Source organism: Chrysemys picta, chromosome 8 (genome assembly GCF_011386835.1).
Source record: "Chrysemys picta bellii isolate R12L10 chromosome 8, ASM1138683v2, whole genome shotgun sequence".
Taxonomy (NCBI): Eukaryota; Metazoa; Chordata; order Testudines; family Emydidae; genus Chrysemys; species Chrysemys picta.
In genome coordinates, this window is record NC_088798.1 from 3,735,253 (window position 1) to 3,749,282 (window position 14,030).

Below are 14,030 nucleotides of genomic sequence, written 5' to 3' on the forward strand. Positions count from 1 at the left end.
CATCTTTATCACTCTAGGCTCTTATAAGTTGTATCCCTGTGGTATCTGAGCACCTCTTAGTTATTTCTTTGTGCTCTCACTCTGTCAGCAAACTGGAAATTCTAGTCACCCAAACAAGCAGTTCCTCCCAGTTAAAGTGTGTGTGAACTGTGGCAGAGGAGGGAAGGATTTATGGATAGGAGACAAATCTTTGTTTGTTGAGGTGTGCTATGTTGCCACCCCTAGTTGGAGCTCTTAGGGTACGTCTACACAGCAGTTAGACACCTGCAGCTGACTGCCGGGCTCGGGCTGCAGGGCTATAAAGCTGCTGTATAGATGTTCAGGCTTGGGCTGGAGCCTGGGCTCTGGGACCCCATGAGGGAGAGGATCCCAGAGCCCAGGCTCCAGCCCTAACATGAACATCTATGTGACGTTTTTGAAGGCTGAGCCCGAATCATCCACGGGTCGTGTATTCTGGTGAAGAGGTAACCTTAGTTTCCTCATCTGCAACAAATGAAGGAGCTCTGATGTAATAATGCAGTATAACCAGAAACCTGCATCTGACAATCATGCGGTCTTCACAGTCAATTTCTCCTTCCATTTCCCATCTGTGAGTAAGCACGAACTCCTGGATTGCGCCAATCCTCCCTGGATGCAGAGAGACTGCCATAGCTTCCTCTAGAATCTGTCATCTCCTTTCTGAGCATGGGTCCAATGGGGTGGCTGCATGGTGGTGTGATATTACAGGAAAGCATTGGACAGTCCCTTCATGATGGCTTGGAGCAGTGCAGATGCCTGGTTACCACTGTGATGGGGATCTATAAATACCTACATAGATTTCACCTTGCAGTGGGCTGAATGGAACTGGTGAATTGCAAATAAGACAATGGATCCTGTAACAAGTCTGGACTCCTGAGTTCTGTTCCCAGATCTTCCACTGACTTACTATGCGACCTTGAGCAAATCACTTAACTGCTCTGTCTTAGCTTACCCATTGCAAAATGGGTTTAATAATATTTGCTTATCTCCCTAGTGGTATGGATGGGTTTTTGAGATCCTTGAGAATGTAAGAACGGCCATACTGGGTCAAATCAATGGTCTATCTAGCCAGTATCCTGTCTTCTGACAGTGGCCAATGACAGATGTTTCAGAGGGAATGAACAGAACAGGTAATCATCAAGTGATCCATCCCCTGTCGACCATTCCCAGCTTCTGGAAAACAGAGACTGGGGACACCATCCTGGCTAATAGCCATTGATAGACCTATCCTCCGTGAACTTGCTAGTTCTTTTTTCAACCCTGTTATAGTCTTGGCCTTCACAACATCCTCTGGCAAAGAGTTCCAAAGGTTGTGCGTTGAGTGAAGAAATACTTCCTTTTGTTTGTTTTAAACCTGCCACCTATTAATTTCATTTGGTGACCCCTAGTTCTTGTGTTATGAGGAGTAAATAACACTTCTTCTTCGAGTGCTTGCTCATATCCATTCCATTAGGTGTGTGCGCGCCGCGTGCACGATCGTCGGAAGATTTTTACCCTAGCAACACCGGCGGGTCGGCTGTGGAGCCCCCTAGAGTGGCGCCTTCATGGCGCTGAATATATACCCCAGCCGACCCGGCGCCCCCTCAGTTCCTTCTTACCGCCCCTGACGGTCGTTGGAACTGTGGAGCGCTGCTTAGCTGTTCTCCACTCTCCCTAGCTTATATTGTTGTATCATAGTTATAGTTATAGTTCTAGTATTTGTAGTAAATTAGTTAAGTAGTTTTAAAGTTGTTCTAAGTAGTCCAGGGGATTAAGGGGGTCGTCTCCCCCCTTTCTCCCCCGGCCGCGGGGCCGGGCTCATGCCCAACGCTCCCGGCTTCAAGCTGTGCGCCTCCTGCGCTAAGCCTATGCCCACGAGCGACCCGCACGACTCCTGTCTGAAGTGCCTGGGAGAGTCCCACCAAACAGATAAGTGCAAGATCTGTAAGGCCTTCCGACCAAGGACCAAGAAGGAGCGGGACTTTCGGCTCAGGCAACTCCTGATGGAGGCGGCACTTAGCCCGGACACTCCTTCCACGGGCAAGGCCCCGGCGCCTAGCACCTCGGTGCGCAGTGCCCCGGCGGCACCGGCTATGACGACCACGCGAGTGGCGTCAGACAAGCCTCCCCGGCACCGGACCTCGTCGGCACCGCAAGCACAGCAAGTGCCTCGGCGCCAGTCATTATCCCCGGGGCATAAAAAAGCCCATAAGACGGGGACATCCGTGCCGAAGACGCCGGCTCCCCCAGTGCCGGGGGTAGAGCCGCGTCCACCGGTGGAGCAACGAAAACAGGTGCCTCCAGCACCGTCGACTCCGGCGCCGAGGCCGTTGAGTCTGGTGCAAATAGCGTCTCCTCCCAGGCCGGCGGTGATACAGTGTCTCCCGTCGACTCCAGAGACCTTCGCGGCGGCGAGAGACTTAATAGCTCTCACGGAGCCGGCACCGCCTCAACCACCGGCACCGACTGCACCGTTGACTCGCACGGTCCAGTCGAGGGGGAAACCTGCCTTGATGCGCCCGCCATCACAAGGGCTGGAACCTCGGCACCGATCCAGGTCCCGAAGCAGGTCCCCACGCCGCTCGCAGTCCCGGCACCGAATATCATCTCGGCACCGGTCGTACTCGCGGCCAAGATCTTCTTCGCGGCACCGCTCTTCGTCTCGGCACCGATATGATCGTCGGCACCGATCAACGTCGAGACGTAGCTCTCGGCACCGCTACGGTCGACGCTCGACGTCGAGGGGTCGCTCCCGGCACCGGGCATACTCCAGGTCCTCGTCGAGGTCCAGATCCGACTCCCGGCACCGACGAGGTCATCGGCACCGGTCGCGGTCCCGGCACCGATCGCCGGCACCGCGCAGAGATAGATCATCTCCGGACCGGCACCGTGCACCGCAGCCCACGGGGATCGTTTCATCTCTCTCGGCACCGCCATGGCCGTCAAGATCGGTGTCTCGCTCCTCGGAGGACCTGTCGAGATCGGCATACCCCCCTCAAGGGCAAGCCGAGGAACGAAACTTGGGCCATTGGCAGGAGATGGCAGAGGACCACTCTCATGGACCATCTCACTGGTCGTTTTGGACCCCGTGGGCGTACCACCAGGAGCAAGGGGCTCCAATACCATCGACCTCTCGCTCGGGTCACTCGGTCAGAAGGGCCCCAGAATCCACCATCTCTCGGCCTCCGCCAGGAGGCATGGAGGCTTCCGTGTCCACGCCACCCGACACCATGGACCCCAGTGCAGGTGATGCTCCGGCCCAAGAGCAGGGGGATCAGGACCCCCCCCTTGGATCCGGTACCACCGGAGGCATCCTCTTCCTCCTCTCCGGATGAGGCAGTGGCGGGCACTTCATGTACGGGTCCCCCTCCGATAGATCTTCGGGCTCACCAGGATCTCCTGCGTAGGATGGCCCGTAATATGGACCTGCAGGCAGAGGAGATAGTGGAGGTGCACGACCCGATCGTGAATATCCTTGGAGCGGATGCCCCATCGAGGGTGGCGTTACCCCTGATCCGCACGATCCAAACGAATGCGGATACGATATGGCAAACTCCTGCCTCTATTCCACCCACAGCGAGAGGGGTGGAAAGGAAATACTTTGTCCCGTCTAAGGACTATGGGTACTTGTATACCCACCCCCAGCCGTGTTCACTGGTGGTAGAATCAGTGAATGCACGAGAGCGCCACGGCCAGCAGGCTGCAGCGCCTAAATCAAAAGAGGCTAAGCGGCTCGATCTGTTTGGCCGTAAGGTTTACTCAGCCGGAGGGCTACAACTTAGAGCGGCGAACCAACAGGCGCTACTGAGCCGCTACAATTTCAACTCCTGGAACTCTATGGGGAAGTTTAAGGAGTTGATTCCCCAAGAGTCCAGGGAAGAGTTTGGAGCCATGGTAGAGGAGGGCAAGAAGGTGGCTCGGACCTCCCTGCAGGCCTCCTTGGACATTGCAGACTCAGCTGCGAGGACCCTGGCTTCGGGTATCGCTATGCGCAGGATCTCCTGGCTTCAGGTTTCGGGTTTGCCTCCGGAACTGCAGCAAACCCTACAAGATCTGCCCTTTGAGGGTCATGGATTGTTCTCAGATAAGACGGACTCTCGCCTGCAGAGCCTCAAGGACTCGAGAACAATCATGCGCTCCCTGGGGATGCATGTTGTGGGCCCTCAGCGCAGGCCATTTAGGCCGCAGCCTCAGCGCTTCTACCCCCCCCCGCCTCGTCAGAGACAGGACTCGGCCCGGAGGCGAGGGCGAGGTGGTAGAAGAAGGTGGACCGGCCCTCAACCTGGTCAGAACCAGGGGCCACCTAGACCACCTTCAGGCCCCAGGCAGAACTTTTGAAGGTGCGGTCGAGGACGGCGCCCCAGTCATCCCCCAGGATCCAGCCCCCTCCTTTCGGGATCGCCTCTCCCACTTCCACCGTGCTTGGTCCCTTATAACTTCGGACCGTTGGGTCCTCCGCACGGTGGAGAGGGGATATGCTATCCAGTTTTCTTCTATTCCCCCCTCCCACCCCCCTTCCCCGTCCCTCTTCAGGGACCCTTCTCACGAGCAACTTCTTATACAGGAAGTTTCTACGCTCCTCGCTATGGGGGCCATAGAGGAGGTTCCAGTGGAATTAAGGGGCAGGGGATTTTATTCCCGCTACTTCCTCATTCCCAAGTCCAAAGGAGGTCTGCGACCCATCTTGGACTTGCGCGGACTCAACAAATTCGTAGTAAAGTTGAAGTTCCGCATGGTCTCTTTGGGAGCCATTATCCCTTCCCTCGATCCTGGAGACTGGTTCGCCGCCCTCGACATGAAAGACGCATACTTTCACATCGCTATTTACCCGCCTCACAGACGTTTCCTGCGATTCGTGGTAAACAGGGTGCATTACCAATTTGCAGTCCTTCCCTTCGGCCTATCCTCAGCCCCACGGGTGTTCACAAAATGTATGGCTGTCGTGGCAGCGTACCTTCGTCGGCAAGGGATACAGGTGTTCCCGTACCTAGACGACTGGCTGGTACGCGGTCGCACCAAAGAACAAGTTCGCGATCACGTCCACATAATAGTGCGCACATTCAACAAGTTGGGTATCCTACTCAACAAGGACAAATCCACTCTAGAACCTACCCAGAGAATAGAATTCATCGGTGCGGTTCTAGACTCCAGACGCGCACAAGCCATCCTGCCAGACAATCGCTTTTGCACCATCGCGAGCCTCATCCAAGGACTCAAAGCCTTCCCAACTACCACGGTGAGGTCGTGCCTTACTCTGCTGGGTCACATGGCTTCCTGCACGTACGTAACCAGGCATGCCAGACTTCGGCTTCGCCCACTCCAGACCTGGGTGTCATCAATATACCGCCCACATCGGGACAGCCTGAACACGGTGGTCACGGTCCCGAACTCGGTCCTGACCTCCCTCACATGGTGGCTAGATCACAGTGTGGTTTGCGAAGGGATGCCGTTTCACGCCCCACAACCCTCTCTGCACCTGGTCACGGACGCTTCTTCTCTGGGTTGGGGCGCCCATCTCAACGAGCACCATACCCAGGGCCTGTGGACTGCATCCCAGCTAGCCCTGCACATCAATGTTCGGGAACTGATGGCGGTGCGCCTGGCGTGCCAGGCATTTCTCAATCTCCTACGTGGTCGCTGCGTGTTAGTTCTCATCGACAACACCACGGCCATGTTTTACATCAACAAGCAAGGAGGAGCACGTTCGTCAATTCTATGCCAAGAGGCCATTCGCCTGTGGGACTTCTGCATCGCCCACTCAATCCACCTCACGGCATCGTTCCTCCCTGGAGTCCAGAACACTTTAGCGGACCGACTCAGCAGGTCCTTTCAAACGCACGAGTGGTCTATCCGTCCGGACATCATACATTCCGTCTTCCAGAAGTGGGGGTTTCCCCAGATAGACCTGTTTGCTTCTCGAGACAACAGGAAGTGCCACGTGTTCTGCTCCCTACAAGGTCGAGCCCCGGGCTCCCTCTCGGATGCGTTTCTCCTTCCCTGGAAAGACCACCTGTTTTATGCCTTCCCTCCGTTTCCTCTGGTCCACAAGGTACTGCTCAAATTGCGCAGAGACCAGGCACAGGTCATTCTGATCGCTCCAGCGTGGCCGAGACAACATTGGTACACCACGCTGTTGGAACTCTCGGTTCGGACACCAATCCCGCTTCCGTTGTATCCGGATCTCATCACGCAGGACCACGGCCGGCTGCGTCACCCCGACCTGCAATCACTCCACCTCACGGCGTGGCTGCTCCATGGTTCACTCAGGCAGAGCAGCAATGCTCGCACTCTGTCCAACAGATTCTGCTGAGCAGTAGGAAGCCCTCAACACGCACCACGTACCTGGCCAAGTGGAAGCGGTTCTCCTGTTGGTGCGAACAACGAGCCACGTCCCCGTTGCGGGCACCCATTCCTCTCATTTTGGAGTATCTACTCTCCCTAAAACAGCAAGGGTTGGCGATATCTTCAATTAGAGTTCACCTGGCCGCTATATCGGCCTTTCATCCAGGGGAACTCGCGTCCTCGGTATTCTCTAACCCGATGGTCGTTAGATTCCTTAAGGGCTTAGACAGGATGTACCCACAACAACGTCAACCCGTTCCGACATGGGACCTCAACCTGGTTCTTTCCAAGCTCACAGGTCATCCATTCGAGCCACTGGCCACCTGTTCACTTTTGTACCTATCCTGGAAGACAGCCTTCCTCGTAGCCATCACCTCAGCAAGGCGCGTTTCTGAACTCAGGGCGCTTACATCCGAGCCCCCTTACACAGTTTTCCATAAGGATAAAGTGCAGCTCCGCCCACATCCTGCCTTTCTCCCTAAGGTGGTTTCTCCATTTCATATCAACCAGGATATATTTCTCCCGGTCTTTCACCCTAAACCACATGCTACTCGCCAGGATCAACGTTTGCATTCTCTGGACGTACGCAGGGCCCTGGCCTTCTACATTGACCGCACAAGGCCCTTTAGAAAGACGACGCAACTCTTCGTTGCAGTGGCCGACCGAATGAAAGGCTCACCGGTCTCCTCACAACGCCTATCCTCCTGGATTACGTCTTGCATCCGGACTTGCTATGACCTAGCAGGTGTCTCAGCACCGCACCTCACCGCTCACTCCACGAGGGCCCAAGCTTCCTCGACGGCTTTCCTGGCGCAAGTTCCGATCCAGGACATTTGTAGAGCTGCGGTTTGGTCATCAGTCCACACGTTTACAGCTCACTATGCACTAGTGCAGCAGTCCAGGGACGATGCTGCCTTCGGATCAGCGGTTTTGCACACAGCAATGTCTCACTCCGACCCCACCACCTAAGTTGGGCTTGGGAGTCACCTAATGGAATGGATATGAGCAAGCACTCGAAGAAGAAAAGACGGTTACTCACCGTTGTAACTGTTGTTCTTCTTCGAGTGCTTGCTCATATCCATTCCAAACCCGCCCCCCGTCCCCACTGTCGGAGTAGCCGGCAAGAAGGAACTGAGGGGGCGCCGGGTCGGCTGGGGTATATATTCAGCGCCATGAAGGCGCCACTCTAGGGGGCTCCACAGCCGACCCGCCGGTGTTGCTAGGGTAAAAATCTTCCGACGATCGTGCACGCGGCGCGCACACACCTAATGGAATGGATATGAGCAACACATCTCGAAGAACAACAGTTACAACGGTGAGTAACCGTCTTTTCTTCGAGATGTGTTGCTCATATCCATTCCAAACCCGCCCCCCGTCCCCACTGTCGGAGTAGCCGGCAAGAAGGAACTGAGGGGGCGCCGGGTCGGCTGGGGTATATATTCAGCGCCATGAAGGCGCCACTCTAGGGGGCTCCACAGCCGACCCGCCGGTGTTGCTAGGGTAAAAATCTTCCGACGATCGTGCACGCGGCGCGCACACACCTAATGGAATGGATATGAGCAACACATCTCGAAGAACAACAGTTACAACGGTGAGTAACCGTCTTTTCCTTGTTTACTTTCTCCACACCACTCATGATTTTATAGACCTCTATCATATCGCCCCCCCTTAGTTGTCTCTTTTTTCAAGCTGTTCCATACCCCTAATAATTTTGTTGCTTCCTGCAGCAAGGGGAGGTACCCAGAGGTGGGTCTGATCTCCCCCTTGAGAGTAGCTGTGCACGGGAAGAGTAAGTTCTGTCCCTCCCCAGCCTGGGGACTAGCAGCTGGAGCCCAGGGAACAGTAGGAGCCCCTGGCTGGGGGCCCCCCAGTCATCTTTTCCCCCCCCCCCCAGCTAGATTTCACAGGGGAGGGCTTATTTCATTATCCATGACACATTTTTCATAGTCATGAATTTGGTAGGGCCCTACTTATTATCTATCCCTTTCCTAATGATTCCCAACATTGTTAGCTTTTTTGACTGCCGCTGCACATTGTGGATAGTTCTCTGAAAACATCCACTCAGTGACTCCAAGATCTCATTTTTGAATGGTAACGGCTAATTTAGACCCCCCATCATTTTATATGTATAGTTGGGATTATGTTTTCCAATGTGCATTACTTCGCATTTATCAACAATTAATTTAATCTGCCATTTTGTTGTCCATTTTTGTCCTTGGGCAAATAGCTACCTTTACTGCAACAGGTAGCCCATAGTTATAAGGTATTTGATCCTCTAAATACTCCTGTCAAACCTGTTTCTCTGGAATGCTTGTTACTCTGACAAAATGAGAACTAATCCTGTTAACCAGTTTTTCAATCAGATTAATTTGTTAATATTTGTACAGGGCTTTGAAAAAATAAAGCACTCTGTGGAGGAAGTGTGGCCTAATAGATAGACTGTTGGACTAGGACTTGTCAGAGCCAGGAATAGAGCCCAGGTCTCAGACTGGCCTACTGGATGACTGCAGGCAAGTCACTTCACCTTCCTGCAGTGTACTTTCCCCACCTGTAAAACGGGGGTGCTGTTGCTTACTTTGTTAGTAAAGCACTTTGAGATTTATAGTTGTAGAGCTGTATAACATCTAGGAATTATTAATACTACTACTAAGTACTATTCTTATTCTCAAATCTTGTTTTCAGGTTAGAAATATCTTCTCTCTCAGATTCTTTCAATAAAGGTCTTTAGCAGATCTGGAAACCTGGTTAGGATGTTTGCCTTTGTGTGGAACAGTGACTCACGCAGTTCAAACTGTAAAACTTTAGTATCTCTCAGGACAGGAAAGACACATGCAAATATCTTGACTAAATCTATAAGCCTTGTGAAATGACCAGTCCTGGTTTCCCAGTATTGGAAATTTAACTTGCCCATGTAGGTGGGAGACGGCACCCCCGTGTTTAAGCTGTCTTGTAAAGGCATGTCCAGAGCTTTTTGTCATTAGGCACTGCCTAAGAAATCACTTTGTCTGTGGGGGTTCATGTGCTGGTTTGGATGTGACTGCCACAGTTTCAGGGTTAACTGCATCTTTGACAACCCCTTCCTTCTGGTTCTTCCTCGAGGGCATCCACTTTTAAGGTTTCAGGCTCCCAGGTGTCACCTCTCTTGGACAGAGACCCACATCTCTCTCCCTCTAGACCAGGGATTTAGGCTTGTAGTCCTGCACCTCGCTGTGATTTCCGCAGCAGGTCTGATCATGGTCCAGTGCCTGTGGTTAACCTTTCTCCAGGGGCTACAACAATATAGAGAGAGCCCTGCACAGATACAATATTTGGATCCGCATCCATTCGCAATCCACAAACATGGTCTGCAGATATCTGCAGATTTGCAGGGTTCTAAACATATATCAGTTTCCAACCAGCCTTCACAGAGCAAAACACATTTATTCTTAGGGTACAAGCATTACAGAGAAAACATGTAAAAGCAATAAACGTTCCTATATGCAGGCTAAAAGCTTACCAGAGGTTACCCATCCATTTTATGGAATCCTCGTAGGCCAAAGTCTTTCCAACCCTTCAGCAAGATTGGGGCCCCGTGGACAAAAGTTTGCTTGTTTGCAGGATCAGAAAGTAGGCCCTGTGTCAGTTTAAACTCAGCCTCATTATATCAAAAGGGCTCTCTTTGTCTGATTCCTGAAAACCCAGTTTGAACCTGTATATGAAAGTCTCCCCAGGGGTGGTACTTCTCTGGGGTTGTTTAGACTTTCATTAACTTGCCTTAATCACCCCCTCCTTCCCCTGTTGTTTTTAGTTCCTGGAGGAGCTGTTGTAACCTCAGCAGATGGAGTAGGACACAATCAATGGCCCACGATTATACATAAACTTAATACAATATGGTCTCCAAAGATCGTGCATGCAGTTCCAATATCTGTCAGTGGCACTTTTGCAGAGAGCTTTCAAAATCAAGTCCTCTGTGTCCTCATTCTCCTGAACAATTACTGACACACATCTATCTTCCTGCTCTTTATCCTTCCATCTTAATAGACACCATTGCCCATGGGGACAGGGAATGGATTGGAGCTGTACTATGGAACATGTTTAAGTTCCTTCTCGGAGCAGATGCTTCTGCTCCATGGCTTTCTATAATCAATAAGTCATTATTGTTCTGTTCTCTTTGGGGGTGATTGGACTGCATAAAACATTAACATGTTGAGTGATTTCATAACCCAGGCACTGTTTGTAGTAACCATTTCAACAGAAAAGTATGTGTCATAGTGAAAGTAAGGCCTATACATCTTGTCTGTGTTGAAGAAGAAGGAAAAACTTTTTTTTTTTTGGTCATAGTGACTAAGGGAAATTTTCTCTTCAATGCAGATATTATCTTAACACACCAAAGAACCTCATCAAAATATCCTGCATGTAGCTTCCCCTTTCCTTTCAACAACTAAAAGAAATAAAATCTAGCAGGAGCCAATAGAGATCTACTCCATACTTGATTTATCTTTTAAATCTATCTTGTAAACCAGAACGTTTTATTGTCTTTCCTCAGTATTAATTATTCCACTGGCTTTGAAATGGAAAATGCAGGTGCTTTGATAAATTAGTTAAAAGATCATCTAGTTTCACTGTTTCTTCTTTAACTGTCTCTGTGTCCTGTGGAAATTCTGTTTTTTCTCTTCTTACGGGAATACCACATGAGAATATTTTTGTTATTTGTATTCTGGTAGCACTGGGAGTATATCTACACAGCAAGAGTGCTTCCCAGCGTGGGGAGCCAGACACAGGCTAGTTCTGCTTCAACTAGGATGCTAAAAATAGCAGCGTGGCCTTGGCAGCACAGGTCAGTCACCCGAGTACTATCCTGCCCGACCCTCTGGGTATGTACTTGGGTGGCTAGTCCATTCCACCATGGCCACACTGCTCTTTTTAGCATGCCAGCTCAAGTGGAACTAGCCTGCATCTGTTTACCTGCACTGGGAAGCACCCTCCCAACTGCTGTGTAGACTTTCAGGGAGCACTGAAAAGCTATCAGGACCCCATGTGCTAGACCCTATACAAATGCCTCGCAAGAGACAGTCCCTGCCATGAAAAGTTTACCATCTGCACAGACAAAGTAGCAAAATAACAATACAATGTGGGAAGAGATTAACTTCCTCTGTTTCCACGCGTGGAAGCATATCACAGCCACAAAAGCCTGTGCTAGCTCAGGATGCTAACTCTTCCCACACTGATAAAATAGACCCAGTGTTTAGGTCTGGATCATCCTAAAAGAGACTATATAACTACTGGCCAAATGGTCCCCCCTGGGCAGCTAAGATAAAAGATGACTCTGTATAGGCCTTACCTTCTCTGCCCACGGACGGGCCATCATTATTTGTAGCAGTCTCTTGCTGCTTATAGAATAATGGGGTTTGAATTTTTATTTTTTCTTACCCAAAAGCAGCCTGAGAAGTCTGGAGAGTGCACTCTACTAGCTTGTCTCTAGGCTTACTACACTCCTAAGGCATGCCCTGCAGGGGTGTGAGCGCTTCAGTGCGGAGACTTTGTTAGTGGAGTGGCTTTCATTGTTCTGGAGTAGAGGAGAGCATAGGAAGTGAACAAAACCATAGGAGATCCTGGTACGTGCATTGGAGCAGATTACATCCCAATAAAGTAACCTTACATTTCAGAAATGCAGTGTGAGGAATTTAACAAAGCCCTGTACTCTAATAATCTTGGAAGCCCTGTAAGCTAATAATTTTGGAATTTAAAACTTAACTCGTTCTCCATGGATAGTGCTTACAGGCACTGGCTGTAAGGTGGCTGAGACTATACCAGTAGGAGCTTCTTGGCACATAGGGAGAATATGGCAGCTGTGCCATTCCTTAAGGGTAATAGCCATCTTTGGCCAGCGAGCTCTACATGCCTGCATGGAGGATCAGTGCTTTTCTAACAGCGCTTGCCTTGCATAGTCCTTGTACTCAGATGAACACAAGGGCTGCAGAAGGCTCCTTGAGTACTTCTCAACTTGTCCTGCTCTTGCATCGAGGCACATCTAGTTCTTAACAAAAAAAAAAAAATGCTCATTATGGATCTACAATAGCTTTTTCTTCAAAATAAACCAGACCTTCCCATTGGTTATGCTGATTTAATCTGTATTTGTTTGTGATTACAGGTGAAGGAGGCAGTGAAGTATGCTCTCGGTGCAGGTTATCGTCACGTTGACTGTGCTACAGTTTACAGCAATGAAGCAGAGATAGGTGAAGCCTTCCAGGAGAGTGTCGGGCCAGATAAGGTGAAAAAGGATCAGTGAATGTAAACTGGATTGTAAATTGCAGCTCTACCCTGAAAAGGGACTCTGTAAAAATGGCATTGCAAAGTTCTGCATATTAATGTATCCTAGTTATTTCTAGGTTAGATAGAATTTTCTCTCCCAGATCTATGCTGGTTTTTCAGGCCAGACTTTAGTAAAATCTTTTCTCACTACAACAGATGATTGCTCAGAATGCAAACCGGGAACCTGGAGAGTAAGAAGGAGCCTTTTTTGCTCTGCAGTTGCTTTTCAGGGCCCCCCTTTAAGGTGTCCCAATTTGGGCACCCAAAAATAAACATGCCCCAAATCACTAGTTACTTTTGAAAATCTTGGTCATACTTTTTAAAAAGTCACTTGAGCTCGTCAGCCTAGACGCAACACAACATGGGGGGATCTATGTGTGAGGCCTGGTCTACACTAAACAGATAGGTCAATCCAGCTACATCAGTCAGTGGTGTGAAAAATCCACACCACTGAGCAACATAGTGTAAGCTGACCACCTAAACCCCTGCTGTAGACCGTGCTAGATCGAGTCGATCTAGCTACTGTCTCTCAGGGAGGTATATTACCTACGCCAATGGGAGAACCCCTCCCATTTCAAGTGTAGACAAGCCCTGAGTCCAGGGGTGAAAATAAGTTAAAGGACTTACTGGTACGCCGGAGTCCTGAGCAGGGGCGTGGCCTCAACCGGAATAGATGGTGCCTTTAAATCACCCCCCGGAGCCAGGGCCGGCTCCAGGCACCAGCTGAGCTTCCATCAGCTTGGGGGTGGCAGATTGTTGGAGGCGGCATTCTGCCCAATCCTAGGGCGGCACAGCCGCTTTTTTGTTTGTTTGTTTTGTTTGTTTGTTTGTTTGTTGTTGTTCCGCTCCGGCCGCCCTGTAGGGGGCGGCGTCGCGGAGAACCAGGGCAGTCCTCTTCCTTCCCTCCCCGCCGACTGGAGCGGAGCCCTCGCGGCAGGAGACGGCGCAGCGGGAGGGGCCGCGTGGCAGCGCCCCTGCTGTAGCCCTGGCCGCCCCCTTCTCCCTCTCTCCTGCCCACTCCCTCCCCTGCTCCCCCCCCCCGCCCTCAGCCGTCCCTGGGCTCAGGGGCGATTTAAAGGGCTCTGACCACCACTACCGCAGCGGAGCTCTGGGCCCTTTAAATTGCTGACTGAGCCCTGTCGCCGCTACCCCGGTGCTCCGGCAGCCTGGCTCGGGTGGTGATTTAAAGGGCCTGGGGCTCCGGTGGTGGGGAGCCCCTGGCCCTTTAACTCCCCGCCCGAGCCCGGCTGCCGGAGTCCCAGGGTTGCGGCGGCAGGGCTCCTGTGGGGATTTAAAGGGCCAGGGGCTCCGGCCGCTGCGGGGAGCCCCGGGCCCTTTAAAGTGCTGCCGGAGCCCCGGGGAGCGGCGGCAAGGGCCTGGGCTCCCAGCAGCGGCAGGAG

At 51.6% G+C, this 14,030-nt stretch overlaps 1 protein-coding gene across 2 annotated transcripts in view; it reads left to right on the forward strand.

The window, feature by feature from the left end:
* Positions 1-14,030, forward strand: part of AKR1A1 (aldo-keto reductase family 1 member A1) — a 37,284-nt gene that overhangs the window by 10,147 nt on the left and 13,107 nt on the right. For both annotated transcript variants that reach the window (XM_024103918.3, XM_065553726.1), the window contains exon 3: positions 12,470-12,589. In XM_024103918.3, coding sequence (XP_023959686.2) covers positions 12,470-12,589 — 120 coding nt within the window. The remainder of the gene's footprint in view (positions 1-12,469; positions 12,590-14,030) is intronic.